The sequence below is a fragment of the Sitophilus oryzae genome, unplaced genomic scaffold (assembly GCF_002938485.1).
Source record: "Sitophilus oryzae breed Bouriz unplaced genomic scaffold, Soryzae_2.0 scaffold_857_pilon_pilon, whole genome shotgun sequence".
Classification (NCBI taxonomy): Eukaryota; Metazoa; Arthropoda; class Insecta; order Coleoptera; family Curculionidae; genus Sitophilus; species Sitophilus oryzae.
In genome coordinates, this window is record NW_022147480.1 from 3,268,606 (window position 1) to 3,295,518 (window position 26,913).

At 32.4% G+C, this 26,913-nt stretch overlaps 2 protein-coding genes across 2 annotated transcripts in view; one reads left to right on the forward strand and one right to left on the reverse strand.

Annotated features, from left to right (window-relative positions):
- The window catches only part of LOC115889992 (laminin subunit alpha), a 126,615-nt gene extending 123,903 nt beyond the window's left edge, over nt 1-2,712 (forward strand). The window contains exons 56-57 of the mRNA XM_030910100.1: nt 90-257; nt 2,320-2,712. Of these exons, the coding sequence (XP_030765960.1) occupies nt 90-257; nt 2,320-2,585 (434 nt within the window). The 3' untranslated portion in view covers nt 2,586-2,712. The remainder of the gene's footprint in view (nt 1-89; nt 258-2,319) is intronic.
- Nucleotides 2,713-3,149: 437 nt separating this feature from the next.
- Nucleotides 3,150-26,913, reverse strand: LOC115889994 (E3 ubiquitin-protein ligase NRDP1). The gene is made up of 7 exons (XM_030910103.1): nt 26,655-26,913; nt 26,303-26,445; nt 22,297-22,417; nt 22,073-22,240; nt 21,848-22,015; nt 17,488-17,653; nt 3,150-5,256 (listed from the first exon to the last, which is right to left on the reverse strand). Exons 1-7 carry the CDS (start codon nt 26,742-26,744, stop codon nt 5,153-5,155), a joined length of 960 nt encoding a protein of 319 aa, XP_030765963.1. The 5' UTR covers nt 26,745-26,913; the 3' UTR covers nt 3,150-5,152.

Below are 26,913 nucleotides of genomic sequence, written 5' to 3' on the forward strand. Positions count from 1 at the left end.
ACCCTTCTCGCACTTGACCAATTTTTTTAAACATAGTGGGTCTCACGTTGAAGGTTCGACTATTATCAAATGCATAATCTTTATTTTAGGTCTGCTGATAGCGGTTCATGGTAAAAGAGATTGTGTGGTATTGGAAATGGCGCATGGCAATTTGCGTCTTACAGTTGACAATGGAAAAGCCAATATCACAACCACTTATATTCCACCTGGAAACGACAGTTTTTCTTTGTGCGACGGCCAATGGCACGAAATACAAGGTGAGTTGTAGTCGGCTTTTCCTCAAATAATATTTTTTATTTAATTTGAACTTCCAATATATTTTGCTCTAATAGGTATAGTAAACGCCACGAATGTTTGGGAGTGATTTATCGGTCGCTACCATGTGAACTAATCTGTTCAAGGGCACATAAAACTTAATTCCAGTGCCGTGGTGTTTCAAGTCATTATAATAATCAATATATAATCTATTGTAATTTGTTGTTTTAACTGTCAAAGTCTTGTCAAAACATATATTTGATTATAAATATAAAATGGAATGCCCCATTAGTCACACCAATGGACTGATGCACAAAAACGAATCAATCAAAGAAACGCGATATAGTATCGTCTTTGTCAATCACGCTAACATTTTAGAATAAGTAGGAGGAGCGCAGGCAGATGATTAGACCGGGCCTTTAGAAACCTACGTCTGCGGTAAAAATTTACGTTTTTAATGTAAAAATGATAGCGCGCGTGTCGATTCTAACTTCATCAAGCGATGAATCACTCCCAAACATTCGTGGCGTTTACTATAGTAGATTTTGATGATTTTTTAAGCCTTTTGTAGCCAAATAAGTTGGCTTTTTTTTAAAACCACTTCATCGTGAATGACATAAATCAGGAGTGATTGACGTATTCAACTGTATTCGGTCATTTCCTGTTTCACCGGAAATTACTACAACTTTATTTTTTAAATGGTACCCCCGGTATTTTTTTTACTTTAATCGATACAATGACACTGAATTGAATGACATATCATATAATATGTCAACTTTTGACATTCTCGTTTAAAAAATTTACCACTATTTTTTTTAATCATAACTCAATCTTTTCAAATGGAACGAGGGTGGCTCATTAGCATATTTTTTGGAAAAGACATTCTTTACGAATAATTTGGTACCACACACTTGATATTTTGGCACACTAAATTGAAATTTAAAATGTTATTTTTTTTTTAATTGAAAATGTCAAAAGTTGACATATGATATGTTATTCTATTCAGAATATAATTTTCTATCAAAAGTTGTAGTCAATTCTGGTGAAACAGGAAGGGACTGAAAACAACTGAATACGTCAATAAATCCTAATTTGTCATATACTAATACCGGGTGTGTCTCAAAAGTGGCTCACCCCCTATAACTTTTTTATTTTTTCAGATAAAGAAACGAGATTTGGTATGTTACTATATGACATAAATTAGTATTGATTGACGTATTCAATTGTTTTTGGTCACTTCCTGTTTCACCGGAAATGACTGCAACTTTTGATTTTTAAATGGCACCTTCGGTATTTTTTTCCTTTATTCGATAGAAAATGACATTTTGAATAGAATGACATATCATATGTCAACTTTTGAGATTCTCGCTTAATAAAAAATACTATTTTAAAATTCAATCTAGAGTGCTATGGGTATGTTAAAAACACTAATTCCTAATAAAGGAGCCTTGGAAAATAGATTTGATCGTCTAATGTTTTTAGTGTCTTGTCCTGGCCAGTTAGAAAATGTTCAAATCGTATTTTGAATCATATCTCAATTTTTTCAAATGGAACGAGGGTGGCTCATTAGCATATTTTGAAAAGGCATTTTTTTACGAATAATTTGATACCACACACTTGTTATTTTGTATTTGTTTTATATGATATGTCATTCTATTCAGAGTGTTATTTTCTATCGAATAAAGTAAAAACATATAGAGGGAGCTATTTAAAAATCAAAAGTTATAGTCGTTTCCGGTGAAACAGGAAGTGACCGAAAACAATAGAATACGTCAATCAATCCTAATTTATGTCATACACTAACATACCAAATCTCGTTTTTTTATCTGGAAAAATAAAAAAGTTATAGAGGTGAGCCATTCTTGAGACGCACCCGGTATACCAAAGTGCGGGTTTTATCTGAATTAATAAAAAAGTTATATAGAGTTGAGTCACTTTTGAGAAATACCCTGTATACGAACTGTCTCTATCTTTGACACTGATACACGTGTCATATAATTTTTAAGAAATAAACTTAAATTTTAGCCCTGAAAACATGTTATAATATTTTGTTCCGTATTTCAGCTGTCAAATCGAAGAACGTAGTGACTCTCTCCGTGGACAAAGTGTTCACCGATCCCCAGATCGGACCCAGTTCTGTCATTTCGAGCAACACTGGCAGCGCCCTCTTTCTGGGAGGGCACAAATTCATCAAGAGGGTTAGGGGCATCACGTCACGAACCTCTTTCGTTGGCTGCATCAAGAACGTCTATCTCAACAACGACTTTATCGATTTAGAATCGACACACGTCGAAGGCAATGTAACAGTTGGCACGTGTCGTACCGATTAGTATGAGATAATACCTACTGATCATGGGACGTACTCTTAATTTCTGTCATGATTTATTTTAGTTTTCGTAGTTTTGTAATCTTGTACTAGTTTTGAGTATAAATAAATTGAATAAAATATTTAGTAGCTTTTGTCTATTATTTGTAACAAAAACATCCCCAAAACAAGGCATACATACGTTGTAAATACAGAGTAATTTAGGTTTTCCTGCACACTTGATTAAATAAAAGGTTATTTATTTTAAAAATTATCATATAATTCTTAATAAAATTACAATATAAATTACAATTAAAAAATATCATTGGCAGCCAGATACACCTAACAACAAAATCTAATGCCCAGCTTTTTGTTACTAAGTGTTCCCCACATTCAAAAAAAAACGCTTAAAATTAAAAAAAATCCTACATCGGTTATAAAATATAATTGAATTTAATGAGAAAAAATCACAATTTATACAAGCGTGTGCTTGAGTAAAAGTCTTCCTTTAGAAGCAATCACAACACACGGCTTTTCATTTCAAAAATGAAAAATCACAATTTTATTTTGTAGATCGGTCACCTGACTAGCGTAACACCAAATCTAAATGATTCTCTTCCAATTTTTTTGCGTGACCTTGGCATTCATTCGAGATCCACATAAAACGCGCGCACCAATATCAAATTATTTCAAATATAAAAAGGTTTAAGAAAAAAAAGTAACGAAAAAGACGTCATAGTAGGCGTAGAAATTACATTTCCACTAGCGCTGAAGGTAAAGAAAATACATAACAGTGTTTCCAATACAATGTTTCCAATCCCATCATAACTCTCTATTTTTAGGATTTTTACGAATATAATTTATAGGAATATTAAAAAAACAATATAGTAATAGCTTGCAACATTTGATCCTCTTGGATATACAGGATGTTTTAAAAAACATGTTTTCGATTTATTAGAATCTTGGCATTTTCGAATGAAATTTTGATGGTAAAAGTTAATATAAGTACCACATATTTTAGTGATAAAAAGGTGTCGACAGATGCACTAGGGACGTGCATAAAAATCATCACTAGAATATTTTACTAAAAACACATGTGCACCACTGACTTTTTTTCTCTTGTTAGCAAAATTGTGTTGACCGCTTAATGCCCATTCAAAGTTGTATTATATCTTGATATTTTTGATAAGATAAACGTAATTTTATTAATCACAATTAATAAAATTAATAAATTATTTACTTAATCAAATATATTACTTAGTTTTATTAAAATTTAGAACACTGATGTTCAGTGTGTAGCAATACCTACAGTACATTCCAAAAAATAATGGTATTTCAGATAATGATCTATTTTTTAAAAGTTTCAATAGACCTCCATAGCTGTGCTAACAAGAGAAAAAAGTCAGTGGCGTATAGTTTTTTTAGATAAATATTCCAGTGATAATCCATATGCACGCCCCTGGTGATTGTATCTACACCTTTTCAGCACTAAAAGATGTAGCTCTTATCGTAACTTTTACCCTCAAAATTTCCTTCAAATCGTTAAAAGATCGTGCAACAAAATTATAACAAATCGAAAGAAAAAAAATGATAACTAACCTTTTGTACCTACAAAACAAAGCAGAATCGGACCTATGTTTTTACGTGAGGAATCTCCCCACGAGAGATGGTACATGTTTTTTGAAACACATGTTTTGTACTTTTATTTAATACCTAATATAATGAGCTTTAGTGATATAGTAAATCATGAAATGAAATGACATTTCTACGCCTAGTTGACGCCGTTTTTATTCGACGGCACGGTAAATATTTACCATTGCAAGAGATAAAACCAGGGGAAACCAGAAGTTTTAAAGAAACAAAAATTAATAATTTAAAACATTTTTTTAAAAAGCAGTCAGTACTTTAGTAGCACCGCCATAATGATATCCAAAGATATCAATACTGTATAAGAAAAAATCTCTTGATCAGTCCATTTTATTTTATTAATCACTGATCACTTTATTATTTTAGTTTATTTAACATTTTTGGTTAGTTTATTTAAGTACACCTTTGCAGTTTTGAAAAAGCTCAACCTTTTGTAACGTTTCAAAAAATTGACCTACTATGATCGAGAAAAAACGGCGTCATAGTGGCTATTGAAGTGATAGTCGATGATAATTTCCATCGGGCCGAAGTCTATACACGTCATTTATTAAAAATTGTCTATAATAAAACAAATAATTTATTTTTCAAAAAAGTATTCATGGAATTTAGATCGTCATCTCAAAGGCTACCTTGATGCCATTTTTTTTCGACTGTATTAAAATCAAGTATTACTTAAATAATTTCCTATCTTCATTTTATTTTGAATTATCTATATCTTGATTATCTAAAATATTTTAAAATTACAATCTGCACCTAAAACCGATTAGGTTCACCGATTCCTTTAGGTACTTATTTTCATATTTGACAATACTATCTGTCACAGTCTTTAATGTTTTTTGTTGCTAGTTATTTTTACAATTTAATATTACGAGGAATGTAAGACATAAAGTTTATAAGAGACGAGAAAAGTATTTAGAGAAAACGATTTGAAAGAAATTCGTGCATTTATTCTACTCCGTGCGCAAAAATCATGACCAGCCCTGGTTCGACCATCATGTCTTCGCCCATATGCTGGTTATCGCAGTGAAGCACCAATACCGCTTGTTTACCTATTACACACACGAAAAAATAACAGTCAACCACTTTTACATGTTATGTTACATACATAACACTCACAACAACTTTTTCTATAGTAAATCCACTGTTTGACAAACAAATCTGAAACAGCAGGGCACCTTAGAGTCCATTTTACTGGTCCGAAAAAGTAGCAAAATAAGCGTTCGGCATTTAACGTTTTATGTAAAAATGGCTAGGTATTTTTACACAAATCAAGAAGGAAATTAAATATAGAGGATTATACTATATCCGTATTGTAGCACATTTTTAGATAACTTTTTTATTTTTAAGATTTTGATTGTCGAACATCAAGAACAGTTACTTAATAGGACTGCTCATTCAGCCGAAAGTGTCTGTTAGGTGCATGCGAAAACTCTTCGCTTTGTGACGTAATTGTAGTCCTTGTCATGATAGTGTGTGTATTATTGGTTGCCGTATGCTTTTACAGGTAATCTTTTTAGAGCATTTCCATATTTTGCTTTAAAATAATTAATATATCGTATAACATATCGTAGGCACTTAGAAAGCACTTAGTCACAATCCACAACACAAAATGAACGTATTTATAAACTCTATAGCTCTAAAAACTTTAAAAACATCTTTTTCACATTTAAAATCGACAAAATAATTAACTCAAAATTTCTCAGCTGTTATTTTCATTAGTTTACCATAGGCAACCAATAATAGACACTATTATGACAAGGAGTACAATGACGTCACAACTGTCATCTGAAGCGCGGGGCGAAGGTACGTCTTATGAGGATGAGCAATCCTATTAGTTTACCGTTCTTGGTCGAACATCAACAAACTATTCCTTATGTTTGGACTAAATTTTCTCGGAAATAAAGATATAATTTAAAATTCTGTTACAATAAGGAAATTTGAATTTGAATAAAATTTGATTACAGTGATATATAATTTATATTGTTTTGTAATAAATTGCTCGCTATTTTATGGCAAATGCTGAAGCTCTGCAAACCTTAATCAAGCCTTAATCCAAGCAGGTGTGTTTGGAATTTTGACGGTGGCTTAACAGTCGGGCTAAGCCTTAGGCAGATTTCTGAAATATAATATACAGGGTGTTTCAAAACAAATGCGAAAAACTTCAGGGGCTGATTCCTTGTTCAAAATAAAGGGTAGTTTGCTTTATAAACGTTGGGTCAAAAGTCAACCATTAGGGAGATATCGCGGTACAAAGATGGCGGAAAAATAATGTTTTTATTTTTTATCTTGAAAACGAAAAGAGATAGACTAATGAAATTTTATGGAAGCATTACTGTTATGAAAACAGACTTTCTGGTAATTTTTTCACTTTTAAAGTGAGTGGAAGGGTTGAAATAAACTACCACTATCATTCTTGTTAACGAAATTTAAAGAAAAATCTTATCAAACACATGCAAAAAATTAATTTGATAGTTTAGTTTGTTTAGAAACTTTTTTTATATCTTGTATTTTTTTTATAAAACTCACCGATTTGAAATTAAAAAATAAAATGTAAAGCATTACATGTCAGGACTAAAAATATTTTTAGATTAAGAATCTAGTGATAATAATAATAATCTAGATAATAACGTATTGCAGTAGGGTAATGTCAAATAAAACAATATTAGAAACATCCTAAAAAGTGACAGCGGCCGACTAGATTTTTTCCTAAAAAAATTACAGCTGTCCACTAGATTCTTTATCTAAAAATGTTTTTTGTCCTGACATGTAATGTTTTACATTTTATTTTTTAATTTCAAATCGGTGAGTTTTATCAAAAAAACACAAGAGATAAAAAAGTTTCTAAATAAACTAAACTATCAAAATTAATTTTTTTTGCATGTGTTTGATAATAATAATAATAATAATAATAATAATAATATATTTATTGAAGTTTGTATATATACAATGCAACAAATTTATACAGATGAGTTTAAAAAACATTATCATACAAAAAAAACAACAATATAATCTTACAAACTACAAAAAGGCTGGAAAAACAACAGTTGCTGATCAAGTTCCAGCCTCAAAGTTAAAAAAAAAAGTAATATAAAAAATAATAATTTAAATATAATAAAAACAAAACAACTAAAGGCAATCTAAAATTTCCCACAAAAATCAAATAGAAAACAGCACCTACACGCAACATGCAACCTAATCAATATTCAGAAAGTATTTTTCTGGCTTTTATCTTAAATTCACCCAAAGAGGAGTTCTTACACTTAACATCTAAATTGTTGTACATACTATAAATATTAAATGTAAAAGATCGTTCAAAACAACAGATCGGTGTGGAGTAGGGTGAAATGAGACCCCTGTGCCTTTAAATTCAAATTGTGAATATCAGTACGAAACTGTATTTTTCATAAAGGTAAGGTGGACTTTTATTTATTATAATTGAATGGAACAGAGTCAGAGAGTGCAGTCTACGCCTAGTTGCCATGTTCATCCATTTTGCCTCCTTAAGTTTATGAGATATTCTATCATATTTCCGAATACCATATATATAACGCAAACAAGATTTCTGAACTTTTTCTATTCTGGCGGTATCTCTAACGTCTAAACAAGGCCCATACAATACATCACAATAATTAAAATGACTAAGAACTAATGTATCGGTAATTTTTATTTTAGTTGGTATATCAAGTATTTTACGATGGGGATAAAGCATCTTAAGGTTACAATATGCTCTCTGAAGTAGCTTTGCCAGTATGTTTTTTAAATCTAAGATCCACATCCAGTTCAACTCCCAGATTCTTAGCACACGACACAGCACTTAATTCTTTATTGTCAACCATTATCTTTAATTTACTTTGTACTTCTTGGCGTTTATAACCAAAAAATTAACACTGAAGATTTATTAGATTAATAATTAAGTCATGTTTACTGGAAGCTTTAACCAATTTATCTATATCACTATTTGCAGACTTTATTAGCATTATCTATGTCATTAGGATAGAATGAATAACTTAACTGTGTGTCGTCTGCGTAAAGTATGTTTTAGATGTAACCACTTCCGTAGAAACTTGTGCTGCATAAATATTAAAAAGTAATGGGCCCAATATGGTTCCTTGAGGCACACCTCTCAAAATTATTATTTTTAGTAGATTGCCTGTTTTCCGTATGAACAATTTGATATCTATTAGACAAATAGCTATGAATCATTGCGCAACCGCGTCCTTGGAAAAACCTGTATAGGATAATATTGCCAAAAGTAGTTTATGAGAAATGGTGTCGAATGCCTTTGTATAATCCAGTAAAACTAAGACTGTTGTTTTTCCAATATCTGTCATTCTAAGAACATCATCCACAACATCAAGTAAAGAAGTTGTGCAACTATATCCCTGTCTGAAACCAGATTGCCTCTTCGGAAGTAAAACATTTCTATCTAGATATACTTTAATTTGAGCATTCATTATCTTTCCAAGCACTTAGAAAGCGTTGGTAAAATGCTTATCGGACGCAAATCGCTAAGCTCTAAGGGATGTGACTTCTTTGGCATTGGTAGAACTTTACTTATTTTCCATTCATCTGGAAATGTGTTAGATAAAAGACAGCTATTGATAATATTTGTTATTATAGGCAATATATACGGACAACAAAGCAAAATCATTTTTATGGACACGTCGTCAATGCCAATTGCTTCCGATTTAATATCCAGTAAATACTTATATATAATGTCTTCGTCCACCAAACTAAACTCAAAAAGTGCATTGAAATTTTTAACTGTGTGGTTTTTATAAAAATGTATTAATTCCAAGTTTGACGACGTCTCTATTCCACTATGCTGCAAAAAATAATCATTGATAAGTTGAGCATTATTCAGTGACTCTGGTATTATAGTTTTTTTATTCCTCGAATATATCTCTAAGTCGCGAAATTTTTGCCATAATTCTTTTTGAGATCTATTATTATTTATGGTTTCCTGGAGATATGCCCTCTTTTCGTTTCTAATTGCTATATTTATCTGATTTCTAAGTGTTTTATAGTAATTCCAGTCTTGTAAATTTTTTGAGTTTTTATATTTCTTAAAAGATTTGTCTCGTAAGGTTATCATTAGAATTATTGTGTCTGTAATCCAAGGTGGTTTTTTCTTCTTAAATGTAATAGTTTTATATGGACAAACAGTATCAAATAAATCAATCAGCAAACCGCTGAATGCCGCAACTTTCTCATCTATGTTCTCAATATACAGAATTAGGTCAAAAGGTGTTACCAAAAGCAATTCCATTAACCAATCCTTATCGAGTCTTTTAAAATTCCGAAAAGTAAATTTTAAACTATTAGCATCACTTTTTGGTTGCTTAAATCTACAAAAAACTAATAAATGATCCGTAACATCAGGATATTTTACACCAAAATCAATTGGTTCCAAGTCCGATGATATTATCAAAGCATCCAGCAGTGTTGCAGACTGACGATCAACACGTGTCGCAGAATTTATAATTTGCTTCAAACCGAAAGAATCTAATGCATCTAAAAACTGAATAGTATATTTATTTTCCGTATTTAACAAATCTATGTTTATATCTCCACCACATATAAATTTATTACAAGATATTACGAAATTAGATACATTATCCTCAAAAAGTTTAAAAAAATTTGAATAATTTTCTTTTAGGGTACGGGAGGTCTATAAAGGGTACCAATTATACAAGTACATTTTGAGAGGTATACTTTTATCCATAATTGTTCAAGATCATCAGCACACGAACCGCCCAAATTTATATACTTTAACTTATTACTTACGTAAGCTGCAACACCTCCTCCTCGACTGTTACGATCCATTCTTACAAGATCATAACCTGATATATTCAAATTAACAGAAAGCATTCGAGCATCTAGTCTAGTTTCAACCACACCGACCACATCATAACGCTCTGCATTTAATATGTCCTTAAATTTTACAAAGTTGCAGGTAAGCGATCTCACATTAAAAAAGGCAACAGAAATATTTAACATATTAATTTGGTAGAGAAAAAAAGTAAACAAAAAATTAGGTATAAAGTAAAAAACAAAAGAACAATAAACAGTAATTAAATAAATTTAATGGGATTGAAGACTTTAATCTAAACTTGATATAAAAGAGATATTTACTAGGAGAGTCAATAAAAAGTTGTAGTTGCTAGATCCTATCTGGCTTTGGGGCAAGTCTCGTTAAAGCATCTGTATATGCCGAACATTTGATTTTTTCCCATACAGCATGATCCACAGGCACATTTTCATCATTAAGTTTTAAGCAATTTGAGCATTTTTTAGTATTTGACTTGCAGTCCTTTAGCTCGTGATTTTCAGCACAGATAGGACATGACCGCTTGTTAGTACACTTATTAGCAGAATGACCAAAACTATTACATTTGAAACACCTGAAAATGTCAAATGCATCATACACACTACAGCTATCATATGCGACAAACAGGTTGCCAGTTTCCAATGCCCGCCCGTATACTGATCTGTCTACTTGAATTATGGCTTGAAATATATTTGGATTTTTCTTGGTCGGAAATATTTTTAATATTTTACATTGAGATTCTTCATGAAATATATTTGTGTTACAGGCAAAGAGATAGTTATAGAGATCATCCGACGAGTAGCTGGCAGATAAACCAACTATTCGTATTCTTTGGAGAATACCACCAATTTCTTTCACGTTATACCCGCCTGACATTTTCCTTCTTGCAAGGGCTTTCAGTTTCTCATTATCATCCTTATTTTTACATGCGATAATTATTCCACCATCCTTAGCGTTCACTACTTTCGTAAGCTGAACATTTTCTTCGCAAGGATTAATATTAGTCAATATATCAGCTTTCGTTTGACTGTGTAGTTGTTTGTTGTCCTTTGGACGAATCAGAATAACTGGTTGTGACTTGTCCTTTAACACGTCAGAATATTTTAGAGGGTGTGTAGGTCCCTCTATTTCAGTAGATCGACATACATCCAACTTTATCAAATTTATTTCGGTTTTTAAAGAAGATACCGCATCGTTCAACTTAGACTCCATCATATTTTGTAGATTGGCTGAATTAAGCAAAATACAGTTCTTCGTACAATCCGAGCACTTCCAAGATAGCCCCGGTATAGTGTTTAATAGCTGAATAATATCGGCAGTTTTTGTGATGCACACAGCGTGGAATCCGTTTTTGCAGCCATCGCAAAAAACGCCCGGCCTGCTCCGGCTTATCTGATTTACACATAGCGTGCAATTAACCATTGTAAATATTTATTAGAATATCCACTCTAAATAGTCACAATTCGATGTAAAACATCTTATTTGGATACACATTAATCACAGGAAGCACTAGTGAAATTTTCTGATTTTTTATACCGACGCGTATCACACAAAAACATCGAAAAACTGCGACCCGATGTTTAACGTGGCAGAGCGAGTTGACTGATAAGATTTTTCTTAAAATTTCATTAACAAGAATGGTAGGGGTAGTTTATTTCAACCCCTTCCACTCATTTTAAAAAAGTGCAAAAATTACCAGAAAGTGTGTTTTCATAACAGTAATGCTTCCGTAAAATTTCATTAGTCTATCTCTTTTCGTTTTCAAGATAAAAAATAAAAACATTATTTATCCGCCATCTTTGTACCGCGATATCTCCCTAATGGTTGATTTTTGACCCAACGTTTATAAAGCAAACTACCCTTTATTTTGAACAAGGAATCACCCCCTGAAGTTTTTCGCATTTGTTTTGAAACACCCTGTATATTTCCTTCGACCACAAACCCGCTTTACCCGACCCCTGAGAGCGACCCGAACAGTACGGCGTAATAGGCTCTTAAAGCAGTTCCCATAAAACATGGCTGATTTCATTCATAAAATATCCATAGGTGCGCGGTGTTTTATCAATTTGTGATAAAAAAAACGGTGTCAGCGATGGCTGTGAAATGAAGATCGCTGCCATTTTATATGTAAAATTATATGGGGACTGTCATCGATCGTCATTTCTAAGCCACCTGGACGCCGTTTTGTTTCGATCATACGGTATAATATGCATAAATAAAGTCAGAGAGATAAAATACAATACAATATACAGGGTGTCCCAGAAATAAGTGCAAGTATTTGAAGGGGTGGTAGATCTCGATAAAAGAAACATATTTTCTCTTTATCGTTTTTCAAATAAGTCCAAAACAACGGAGTTATTTTACTTTGAAAATTTCAAAAAAAGTTATTTTTTGCTAAAATTTTGAGAACCACTGGATCTTTTCTGGATTTTATTACTTGTAAATTTAATCTTACACATATGTTACCATATTAACAAGAAATTATGTTTTTTAATTTTCAAAAAATTTCGAATTTCATTTTTTTTACGAAAAAAAACTCATAGGCGTGTTTCTGGGGTGGAACTATACTACCAGTTAAAATATTTGCACTTATTTCTGGGAGACCCTGTATACATATGTCGCAGGCGTATCGAATAACTCGGTATTTTGCAAAAAGACTAGGCATAGGTACCGGGTGTTGCATCGTCGAGCGGGACATAGGAAATCCCATGTAAATTTTAATGGGGTCAATTATTGGCTTCCCTAATTATTTTAGAAAATAATTCTATTTAGGTTTATTGAAGAGCACTAAAACCAACATTCAAAAGAATGACTTTAGATATTTTTAATTAGCCCGTTTACGAGTTATCGCCGATTTCTTTTTAAATATTTCTCCTTTCTTATGGCCCTGTATTTACTTATGAGCTCCAGTCAAGATAAAAGATAACTGTGAAATGAAGTTGTCATTTCAGAAATTTATCTATTTAGTGCTCTATTATTATTATTAAAAACTCATACCTATATCGAAAATATTAGCCATGAATTACATCACCGAAGAAAAAGTATTGATGATTAAATGGTATTATCAAGGAAATAGTTATCAAAAGGTGTCGGACATGTTTGTTGCTCTGTATCCGTATAGACCGATACCTGGAAAATCTACAATCGCAAGGAATATTCATAGATTTGAGATCAAAGGTACCCTAATAAATAACTGCAGATGTGAAGCAAGGCAGGAACAAAGAAAAGATGCAAGAAATGATACCGACTTGGAAGTTTTATTGTGCGTGGAAGAGAACGATGGAAAGATCAGCCCAAGGAAACTTGAGGATGAAATAGGAATAGATCACACTACAGCGTTTCGAATTTTGAAACGACATAAATACTATTCCTTCAAATATGAAAAGCACCAAGAGCTACGAGATGGGGACGAAATACGGCGGCAGGCGTTTTGTTTTGATATGATGGAAAGAGCAAACACGGATAGGGAATTTTTAAAAAATATATGTTTCACTGACGAATGCACGTTTACCTTAAATAATGAACCCAATGTTCAAAATTATCGATATTGGAACAAAGAAAACCAACACAGGTTTGTCGAAACAAGGACACAATATCCACAGAAAGTAAATGTTTGGGCAGGGATATTCGGACATAATATTATTGGGCCATTATTTCTTACGCGAAATTTAAATGCAGAATATTATTTGGAACTACTCGAAAATCATATTTTATCTGTTTTACATGATGCCGCTAGGGAAAATCAGGAAATTTGGTACCAAATGGATGGCTGCCCGGCACATAGTACCTTGGCTGTTCGGGAATATTTAGACAATAGTTTTAACGGAAACGTTATTGGCCTAAATCATACAGTAAATTGGCCAGCAAGGTCTCCTGATATTTCGCCAAATGATTTCTTTCTCTGGGGCCATTTAAAAAACAGGATATACAAGGATAAAAAATACCCAAAACTAGACGAGTTAAAAAATGCTATTTCTGCCGAATGCAATAGAATTTCAGTTTACCAACTAGCGAATGTCAGAAGAGAATTTTATGATCGCCTGGGTTATTGTCTAGCAGTCGATGGAGGAATATTTGAACATCTTAATTACTTTATTTTACTTTAATTCACATTAATTTGTATTTATAAATACATCTTTAAGATTTCCGATGTAGGAATGAGTTTTCAATAATAATAAAGCACTAAATAGGTAAATTTCTGAAATGACAACTTCATTTGACAGTTATCTTTTGCCTTGACTGGTGCTCATAAGTAAATACAAAGCCATAAGAAAGGAGAAATATTTAAAAAGAAATCGGCGATAACTCGTAAACGAGCTAATCAAAAATATCTAAAGTTATTCTTTTGAATGTGGGTTTTAGTGGTCTTCAATAAAACTAAATAGTATTATAATAAATATACTAAATAATAAATATACTAAATAGAATTATTCTCTAAAATAATTAGGGAAGCCAATAATTGACCCCATTAAAATTTACATGGGATTTCCTATGTCCCGTCCGACGATGCAACACCCGGTATTTTTAACAGGCATATTTTTAACTAGGCGTTTTTAACAATGGAAGAATATTTTGGAAAGATGCTTTCTGTTTTCAGTCGCTTTGCAAAATGCCTAATGAAGACTAGTCAGATTGCACAAAACATGTTACGCGGGATTAGCGAAACTAACCTAAATTTATCCAACTACATTTCTTGAACTTCTCTTTCAAAATCAGAAAATAACGGTATAAAATGTGATAGTTCTGTTAAACGGGGTATGGTTAAGGGCTATTATTATAAAGATCTAAATTCATTTTATTCTAAAAGAATAAAAGTTCCACAAACAGTGCCTCCCTGTACGCAGAATCAAATTACAGAGTATAATAATTAAACGAGATATTAATATTAAGGTTTTAATATATTTTGTATTTAAAATTATGACTAACTAAACAAAATTTCCAGGGAGGAGCATAAAAGTGGGGTGCACTGGCCAATAGGAAAACGTTATGCGCTTGACAACATCTATTGTTTTTGTCCGTATTCCTTTTGCCTGTTTCAGATCCGTTTGTCAGATAATGTATATATGTTACAGTAAAAGCTGGAAATCAGTGATTGTTAACAATTACTAGTAAAAGCTCACGTTCACTGATTTGCTAAGACTACGCCAGTAAAAGTTCAACAGCTATGTTTGAAACCAATTTTTACTAGCGAATGCTAGCATTCCCTGAACGATAGCAGTGAGTTTGAAAGATTCTCGTGATCGGACTTCGCCTTTCTATCCACACATGGGGGCATCGCCGAGCTCTGATAGCAACAACATAGAGACGACCGCTCGTTCTCGTCGCCGATCGAGTCGCCGAACTCTAACTTCCCTATCCACACACATAGGAAATCGGCCGAGCCCCGATGGGAGATCGCCAAATGCCGCATGTGCGGTTGCTGCATAAGGATGACATTAAATTGGGCTAAACGTTGGCAACGTTGACAGACATCTGCCGTAAATTCGCTTTGTTTTTTGTGGTTATGTATAATTGTTTTGTTATCGTTGTAAAAAGTGCTCTGCGATATTTTCCCTATAGAAGAAATTTTCTGTGAAAAATTAAGGTAAACTAGGCACTCGCAAGAATGTAATAGTGCTTGTTTTTCATTTTTGCAATATAATGAAGTCATAGCCAAAGTTAAGCGTGCAAGAGAAAAAGATATTAAGGAACCTAGTGACTGAATTTATTAAACATTTTGATATGCTTGAAGTAGCGGGTTTGAAAAAATGAATAACTCCCGTTGAAGAAAATTCGGGCATACTTTATTATGTCCACTATGAAGAACGAGGGGTAAACCGCAGAGGAAAAAGCGTACACCGTAATTCCTTTTACTCAAATAATTCCTCAGAATTCCTCGTAATTCCTTCGGAATTCCTTGGAATTCCTGGTCTTCAAGGTCAAGGTCAATCATTCAAGGTCTTCCTTGGAATTCCTTGGTATGAACTCGGTAACTCTTTCAGTCTGAACCAGCGTTGCCACCTCGGTTTCGCAGTTCCGCTATGAATTTTCTGGTGATTTTTATAAATGTCTAATGTCTCTATAAGTACTAGATCTAACAATAAAAAGTACGCTTTTAGTTATTACGAGATTTACGAAATTTTTTAGTACTTATTAAAATTAATTTTTCTCAGGATTTTTGAAAATGATAGGTACCTAGTTATACTCGTATCTATAGGAAAGGAAATTAATAAAACTTCAGTTGCACGTCATAATACGATCACCAGTAAATTCCATAAGATTACGCATGGTATCATTGATGAAGTGCACCTAAAGTTGTATTAATTTCCCTATAGTATATACCTAGGTATTATTCCGAGGAAATGAAAAAATCAACTTTACACTTTCTGAGTACTGAATAAAAAAATCTTATGAGGATTTCTTTAAAATGGCGAAATCAGGGAACGTTATAAGTAGATCTCTCGGGGGTGGTTCGGCCGTACTATTGGAAAATATTTTAGATATATAATCGAGGGTACAATATTAAATTAAAAGAATATCTAACCTGCAGATATTTGATATTGGGAAATTTTGGAAGCGAAAATGAAAAACGGATAGTAAAAAATCGTCTGCAAAACGTTTTTCTTTAAATTTAGTACTACCTATTATAGTATTCATGGTTTACTAATGTTCGTTAATTTTTTATAAAGTTGCTTGTAATTCCTCTTAATTCCTGTGGAATTCCTCTAAATTTCTAAGGAATTCCTTGGAATTCATTGGAATTCTTACGGAAACAATTGGAATTCCTAGTAATTCCTATGGAATTCCTTGGAATTCCTCGTAATTCCTTGGAATTCCTGTAGAATTCCTTCATAGTGTACACCATAATTCCTCTGCGGTTTACCCCTCGATGAAGAACTTTATTAAAAAAAACCTTGTACCAATAAGTAAACTTATGTTTATGAACGGTTTTTTTTAATTGTTTTGTACACTTTAAAATGTTTACTATGATTTTCCTTTTAATATTTAGAAGGTTATGTCGTTATTTTCTCAGTTTAAATAAATATACCAAAGAAGTAAATTGTAATTTTAAGATATGTGGATCAGCTTGAATATTGAGGTGACCCATTATTCTTAAAAGTTTTATTTGTTCTAACTTCCACCAACATTCTTCTTCACCACACTCGCCCTGTACAATAGAATAACTTTTACTGGCAACCTTTAGTAAATGTTAGTTTCACTAGTGAATGTTAGAAATTACTAGAAAAAGTTGATAAATATCTTTCCGACTTTCACTGTAACATATACACGGTGTCCCATAAAGAATGCAAGCTTCAGGGATTCGGAAGTAATCGAATTTTTTAGATCCCCAAACATGGTATTGTAGGGTTCAACAAGGCGCAACTTTCCTCTAATTTAATCATCTTTTATCTTTTGGTTTACAAGATCCCGTAGTGTGCATTCTTATATAAGATTAAATCATATGTCTTACCTGGTACTCTTTTACAGACATAGTTTTCATACTGCCTCCTGTTATTTTGACGGGTTTCTAGTGAACACAGACCGGGAGGCCACCTACATTCGTGGCAGTTCTCCATCAAATCGTCCAGGATATGTATGGGACAGCCCATTTCTGTCAGTGTTCTCTTGATCATCCTCTAGAGAAAGAAACAGAACATTCATGTTATGGTAACGATGTCCACAGATTACAAAATCTGTCAGAAGAGAGAAAGGATTATTTTGAAAGACGATGCGACATCCGAAAAATTACATACGTGTTCTATTTAAAATGGTGGAGAGATATAAGACCATGTAGCATTTGATATAATCTGTGAAACGAATAACTTTGATTTGACAGTTCCCGCGGGCTTTTCTAGTGTTAATTTTATTAGGTTAGCAACTTGCGGCCATGCTGATGCCGTCTCTAATAGAACAGCCCCGGAGCGAGATTTATGACGTCACGCTAGTTAGATACTACGGATTAATTATGTTGTAGAATGATGGAAAACATAATTATTCCTCGTATATGTAATTTTTAGGATTATATTCGACACTATTTTTTTCATATGACATGTCACTGATGAAGGCTATAAACGTTAGCTATAACAAAAAATTTTAGAATAATTTTAGATATAAAATGACAGCGATCTTTATTTCATAGCCATCGCTGACGCCTTTTTTTCTATGATATTGTATTATTTGCAAATATAATTTTTCGAACATTGATGCTTGCAAAATATACATATAAATTTTGTGAAATAGATATTGAATATTTTTGTTAAATTAGATCGATTTTCAAAAACCAAAATTTAAAATATATTTTACACATTACCCATTATCTTATGTACCTATTCATTATTTGTATATTGTAAAACATTTGATGCATTTGTATGGTTCATAGTTTATTTGTCAAAGTATTTATTACTATAAATAGGTATATAATATATTGTATTTATTAACTGTATATTATGTATATTTCATGTAAACTATATCATATTTAAAATACAAACCAAAAGTACGAGGAATAATTATGTTTTCCGTGTATTCTACAACATATTTATTAATCCGTGGTATCTAACTAGCGTGACGTCATAAATCTCGCTCATAGGCTGTTCTATTAGAGACGGCATTGGTCTGATATTTAGAAATGTCAAAGGCTGATGACATTTTACTTTAGTCATTGCTTTTGTCAATTATGACATTTTGCGTTGATTTTTGCAAGAAGAGGAAGAACTGTCACCTGTTTTATTATTTTCCTTTTCTATTTTACGAAAGTAAAAAGAGTTACCTATCTGATTCGATCAGGCACTCATTTTAAAGAATATCAGTAACTTTTTGGGCTTTTATATTTGCCATGTTGGTAAAAAATAACGGTCAAAATTCAAAGTTATTCATTTTATAGACTATACCAAATAAACTTTTAGTTATGTTATCAAGGGCGCCAATATTAAATTCACTGTTGCCAACTTTTTTTTGTCACTTTAGTTTCGTATTAGCAGTTATTGGTTTAAATAAATAGTGTTTGTGATACTTTAAGCTTAAACATGTTTACTAGCAGACCTTGCAGTCGAAAATTTCTCTTTTTTAGTAGTGCGAAGTGTTCAAGATGCTAAAGCAGCTTCAGAGCCGTTGCAAAAAACTCATTGCAATCACTGTTAGCAACTTTATTAAAATATTTTGAACGAGAAAAGCGGTAATAATGGCCCTTTATGTCCCTTAAGTGCTGTTAAGGAGGTGAGTTTTCTTGATGTAAATAATAACTGTTTATATATCTATAATTAATTCATTTTTGTTTTCTAAAATATTTTGATTAAAAGAAAATATGCAAAAGTGGGCAACGCTGTGCCGGTCAAGCTTAATTATGTGACTATAAGATTATATGGTATGATTTATATGTATATGGTGCTGGCAACTGTTACTTTTGGGTCGGTATTTACATGTGTGGAAGTAAATCGCATAGGGATTTTATTAGGTTGGAGTGAGAGAAATGCGACAGTGTACTGTTGCGGCGTTGCCACATATTTCCGGTACGCCTTTATCAAGTAAAGTAAAATCACGATCGCAAAATTTTTAAAAGACTCTATTTTCGAAAAGATAACTAGATAAAATCATTAGATATGTTTAGTTCTTAGTTAGATATGATTAGCATCTGAAATGGAATTATAAGGATATCGTTAGGGTGTCTATTTTTTTATAGCGGAGAAAACGTCAGTAATCGCGATAATTTAAAAACTCAACTTTTTAATATATAGTATGCGATAACTCAAGAACTACTTTAGATATTGAAACTTTTTTTTATTTTGAAGTTCGGCTCTTTTACAAGATGTTTAAATAAGAAAAATTCGATAGGCTTGTTTTTTGTCCATTCAAAATTTTTAAAAAACCAAGTTACTTTTAGTGCATTGCTTTTCGGCAATCGTGTAACTTTTTTATTTATAAACATTTTCACATACTGTCAGCGAAGAAAATATAGCAGAAATATTAAGAAAGTTTTTGAAACAAAAAAAAACTACAATCAATTATTTTTAATGGATTTCGAGAGAGCCTTATCCCTCGATTTTTAAATTCAGAGTTCTAATAGCACGACCATTATCGAACACCAACTCAATTCCACTTATTTTTATCAAAAGTGCAAGTATTTCTAACTTGCAGTTAAAAATTTCCAAGCTATAAGGAAAATTACAACGACTCATTAATAAATAAACAAATAAAGTATCACGAGACGTAATTAAATCGTGAAACTGAACACGCATGATGTGCCCTGTTCCCTAGTATTTTTAGTACTGATATGGTACTGATTGGGTCGACCGCGACGAACCTGCTATATCCCCTTCCACGTCTCTTACCAATGTGTATAGTTTCTCGGTTTATTTCATGCGTTTGGCAACGTTTTTACCGTTCTCTCTTTGTTCAGTACATTATAAACGCATTGTACTCTTCTTACATACGGAAATCTCGACCCAAGACTCACCTTTGCCAGCCTTTAGTATACAAAATTTAATAATGGTCTCCCACAGGGGTCAGTACTCGCTCCACTTCTTTTCAACGTATATACAAATGACGTCCCGCCAACTACGGCTCATAAATTTATATACGCAGATGACATGGCACTGGCTACACAACATCAGTCCTTGGAAACAGGCGGCAACCAGCTTACGCGAGATCTTGAAATACTGCATGCATATTACAAGAAATGGTGCCTTATGCCCAACCCGCTAAAATCGGAAACTGGGGCATTTCACTTGTCGAATAGGTTAGCTGGAGAGGAACTGAATGTATATTTTGGGGAAGAAAGAATTAGACACAACCAATGCCCAACATATTTGGGTGTCACGTTGGACAAGACTTTATCCTATAATCAGCACATTACAAAAAGCGCACAGAAAATTAAATCCAGAAATAATATCTTGAGTAAACTCGCAGGAACTTCGTGGGGTGCGGATGGAAACACACTCAGAACTGCCGCGCTGGCTCGAACTTACTCTGTGGCAGAGTACTGTGCACCGGTATGGTACAAAAGTCACCACGCGTATAAAATCGACGTGCAGCTCAATGAAGCTATGAGAGTTGTAACTGGGACATTAAGATCAACCCCAACAGTATGGCTCCCGATCCTGGCGAATATTGCCCCCCCTCAAATTCGCAGAACAGCTATGGCACAAAAGGAATGGATGAAGGCTTCCACCCAAGACGGCTTACCTATTCAACTGTCTATCAATCCTCCTCCTTCTAAGCGCCTCAAATCCCGCAACCCAATCTGGATGGACGACGAACTTAAGAGCGAGTACAACACGCACTCCAAATGGAACGAGCTTGTGGCTGGCAGTCTGGGAACACGCAACTTGAACTTAGTTGCCGATATATCGGGTGCCCTCCCGGGCATGGACCTTCCTCGTCATACCTGGAGTCGTCAAAATCGTTTTAGGGTGGGTCATGGCAGATGCCGTGATATGCTTCATAAATGGGGAATTGAAGACTCACCAGCTTGCGACTGTGGCGCTCCACGACAAACGATGGAACACATTCTGACCGAATGTCCACCCAGAGCCTTTCCTGGCGGCATCCAGAACTTATTTTGCGCTACTTCTTCGGCAATTGACTGGATAAATAACCTCAATATAAATGTTTAATGTAAATTTTGTCCTTGAGTACATATATGTTTTATATATACTTGTAATATTTTTAAGTCCTTATATTTCTCATGCATGTTTTCTTTTTTCTTTTACAACTATTTATTTGTTTATATATGCTTATCTCTGTGTATGTTTATAAAATGTATTCACATATCCTGTATTTGTGCTTCTCATACGAAATAAAAAAAAAGTATACAAAATTTTGAAATTTCCACTCACCTGTAAGGCATCGTCGGGCGTAGATATCATTCCACCCCACCTAGTTACTCGAGCTCTTTGCAATGAATTACTCCACCTCACGACTTCTCTATCTTGAGCATCTCTATCCATAGCATCCGCTATGGCTCTCATTGAAGGATTCGACGTTTTTAGAGCTCTCATAAAGTCCTTGAAAAAAAAAGAGTAATATTTATATTAACAATAAAATAAAAATAAGTAAATTACTTTTAGTAACTGCATTTCTCTTCTTTGCTCTAGAATAAAGAACCTAAGTTCGTGAAATTCGTGCTGATACTCGTTCATTTTCTGTTGTTGTTTCGTGATGAGCGACCTCAATTCTTTGATGCAATTGTGGTCTTTCAGTTCGTCTTTTGGAATTACTAAAGCACAACCCTTGAAAAAAAATTGTAGAGTCATGTAAATCACAATAGAAGCATATTTATTACTACCTGTTCGCACAGGACCGGCCTTTTAGGGTTGTGCTCACATTCTTCTAAATGCGTACTTAAAGTATCTAGATTTAAAACGCGAGTGCAACCATACTGAGCGTTGTCACAGCTAATGGTCAGCCTAAAATAATGGTGAATTATTAACAAATCTCTTCTATTTTGGTTTCTCAAAAATGGCTCATCACCATAACTTTTTTTTCAAATAAAAAAAAACTTCTTGCTAACAGCTATTAAAGTGAAGGATTTGAAGGATATACAGGGTGCTACAAATTCGAGGTACGAGCATTGTTATCTCCGTAACCGTAATAGATACAAACATGATTAAATTGAGGCAAAGTTGCGCTTTAGGATGTTCACCAAGATGCCATCAAAAAAGTTTTAAAAATTCCAAGGATTGCTGAGTTTTTTGGAAAAAACGGATTTTTTTGAAAATCAATTTTATTTTTTCCTGGCGTTACTTTTTAGGAAATCAAAAAACTAAATGCACATTCTCATTGCCACTTTATTAGGGCTATTTGATAGTATTTTTAGGTTTTCAAATTAGCTGATAATTTGTGAGATACAGAGGCCAACTTATTTTTTTTAAATACGGACCTGTTTTTTTATTTCAGATTTTGAAAGAACTCGGTCTCCTGAGTACAATGATATGCCACACTTAATATTTTTTTTTTGTTTCGGACATTTAAACGTAATTTATTTAAACTAATTTCAAGTCCGACTCTGTTTTTTTTAAAGATTTAATCTATTCATCGTTACAATACTGATAAGCTTTCAAACTTAACAATGATGTGGGGTAAAACATTGAATACGGAAAATGGAATAAATATAATTAATTATTTATATTAACAATATATTTTATATTAATAATATATTTTATAACAAGAAGTTATGTTCAAAGAGCTATAAATAGGATTGAATAAAAAATACATTTGTGCATTAGGGAGGGTGATGGTAACCCTTTCGAACATGTAGCGCATTAGAAACTAGTTTATTATTAGTTTGGAAATTAGTAGAAGTTGATATATTTATAATAACTACGATTAATATTATGAATATTATTAGATCGTACACTGAGATTTCAAATTCACAATAAAAAAAGTTAAAAATAATATCTTTAAATTGCTGACTTGGATATTATTTATTTGAATCTTTCAATTGGCCCGATTTTACTTATTCAATGTTAATTAGCTCTAATCAGTATTGTTACGATGAATATAATCAGATTAAATGATTTAAAAAACCAGAGTCGTACTTGAACTTATTTGAAAATCTTAAAGTACTATCAGATAGCCCCATGGTACAAAGAATACAAGGTATGATCGATAGCGGCTCCAATTTCGTTCAGTTCGCGCATATCACCTGTGACGTCACTAGGAAAATAATGAATAAATAAAAAATAAAGAAAGTTGACAGGAGATCTGTATTTATTGGGGTTATGGTTAAGAATTGTTCATTTTTAAGACTTTTTAGTTCGTTTAATTTAATAATTACTAAAACCAGCAGTTCCAAAAATATATTTAAAAATAATAATTATCTATTAACATGGATTTGGACGATAATAGGTAAGAATACTAAATTTATTTCTATATTCGGTATAAAATTGTTTATTAGGTTTTTAGTTTGCGATGTTTATGGTAAATAATTTTTATGTTCATTGCCTCTGAATTCACATGAGGACAGAGATGAGGATATCTATGGAAAAGTAACCACAAGAGGAATTGTTACATCATTTAAAAAATGTTGGGAATTATATTGTTTCCCATCTAAAAATAGAAAATGCCAATGCAGATGAATGTATTGTAATTGTGATAGAAGTAATTCCAAGGGTGAAGTTTATTATAATTAGTGATCTGGTGCTTCTTTTTATATGTAGATGTTTCAGGTTTTGAGAATAAATCGGTTGAACGAAACCCAAAATTTAGAGGAAGTATTTGCATACCCAGAATATGCCCATCAAGGATTATATAGCTCAAATTTCCTTTGATCGTAGGCAATTATTCAATGCAAATTAACTTTTTAAGTGACTGAAATATTAAATAGTTTACAATATGGTATATCACTGTAAAAATATATTACTTTTAGGTACAATTAGGGCCAGATACATTTCAAAAAGTAGAATATTATTTTATATTAAATGAGGTATTGTACCAACAATCAATTTATATTAATACCGCAGATTAAAAAATAACAGAATAAATAGTTCTTTCTTTTATACTACAAAAATAAACTATAGAATACAACAGTATTTAAAAAAAAAAAGTTATGTCCCGCCGAGATTCGAACTACGGTCTCTCGCTTCCTAGCCCAACTCCTTACGCACTGCTCCACAGTAACTTGCTTAGCGATAATTCATTGACGGTATATAAACAAAAAAACAGGTTTATAACAATACCTTGACGATTTGAACTGGCGCGCGGAGCGTGCTGACCAATAGCGCCTGTTATCACCTGTGACGTAGCGACCAACCTGCGCAATATCATACCTTGTATTCTTTGTACCATGAGATAGCCCTAATAAAGTGGCTATGAGAATGTGTAATTAGTTTTTTATTATTTTCTAAAAAGTAACGACAGGAAAAAACAAAATTGATTTTCCAAAAAACTCTGCAATCCTTGAAATTTTTAAAACTTTTTTGAGGGCATTTTGGTGAACATCTCAACGCGCAACTTTGCGCCAATTTAACCATCTTCGTATCTATTACGGTTTCCGAGATACCAATGCTCGTACCTCGAATTTGTAGCACCCTGTATATTTTTTTTATGAATTCTTTTTATAAACTTCAAAAAAATTAGAGTTAATGTAAAACCGTATGCTATTCTAGCTTTATAATTTTTTAATGTTTTTTTATTATTTTTATTAAAAAATGATAGTTTTGTGTGGTCCGTGGTCTATTTTTGTTTAAATGTTTTGTTCTTGATTCATGTTGGAGATTTACTTTTAAATTAATGTTAATCTTTAGGCAAACCCATAGAATATGTATTGCTTTTGCATAATCAAAATTGTCACTCTAAATGTTACATAACCAAATTGTTACTCTAAATCGCTGTCTTTTTTAGACAGATGACACTTGTATTGTCATTATTCAATTCATCATTCGAATTCTCAGAATGTTTCATCTTAAAATAAAATGTTAATCAATCACAATTGTTTCTCTCCATCATTTACCGGATTAATAATACAGAAATTACAGTACAATTACAAACAATTCATTATTTATAGTGATTTACAGTAATTTTATTAAGTCATACGAATTTTCTCGTTGATTATTGGTTTGAAATAAATATGACAGTGTTCTTCAATGAAAATGCAAGTTACTAACTCTAAATTCTAATTCTGAGCTGACAAATGAGCTAGATGCTTTACCTAGATCGTTATTCAGAAGCTACAAACCTATCGATGAAAATATGCTTTAAAAAATGTTTATTACAGTGTTTTTCTTAGCCGCGTATGGCACAGATTGTTACCCAGTGTTATAATATATTATCACAACTTAACACCAAAGGTTCCAACCCTCAACTGTAACCCAGTGTTGCCACAAGCTTATTTTTTATCGGGGTAGATTATCACGAGATAGCGGGGACTAAAAACCTAGAGACTGAGTGTTCTATTTAAATTAAACAAGTTACTGCCATTTAAATCTAGTAATTACTTAAAATAATTTAGATATAAGTTTTCTAATATTATTTATTAATTAAACTAGTGAAATATGTAATTTACATTGTAATGTAACATAAAATATTTATTTCCTATATGCTAAATGCTAATTTCTTTGGCAATAATAATGAATTCTTTGTGAAAATATTTTAATACGATTAGAATTTTAATTGCATGAAACCTACATGATTTCTAGGCATTGTACCATTGATAATTTCCTATTGTATAAATGTTATGAAATACATATCAATGCCATCCTTGATTTTTTTCTCTCTCTTTATTTCATAAGCAACTAAATATGTTTTTTAACATAAATGTTTTTTACTATACAATCTATTGTTTTAATACCTACCTTGCCAATAAATTTCTTAGAATTCTGGGAACTTGTGTGAGTTGTGCGGAAGTTAGATTTTGCCTATCGACAGGACAAGTGGGTTGTCGAGATATCCATTGAGTTATGCATGCTTTACAAAAAACATGTTCACATTCGGGAGCCTAAAATATTATAATTTATAACACGTTAAATTGAAATAAAACATAAGTGTCTTATATAAACAATAATTAAATCAAATGAAATTAAAGGTGTTATAAAACGAGTATTACAACAGGAAGAGGAAATTTCATAAAATATATTAAGATTTTGTAAATGTAATGAGAAATTTTGGAATAATTGTGTCTAATTATCATAATGCCAAAAAACTTACTTGTAGGGGGTCTTCCAGAACAGCTGAACAAATAGGACAAATTAACTCTTCATCGACATCTCCTTGAAATCTATTGATTTCGAATCCCATTTTTCAGTCCAGTCGCACTTCCATAACAATTTATTTAAATGAATTTGTTAAAATACTCTTTTAAAATTTTATTTTAGTGCAAATTTCCTTGACAGATGTTAACTTTTTTTGTTTTGATCTTATTTGACAAGAGAGTGACAAGTGACAATTGAAATCGATGGTAAAGAAA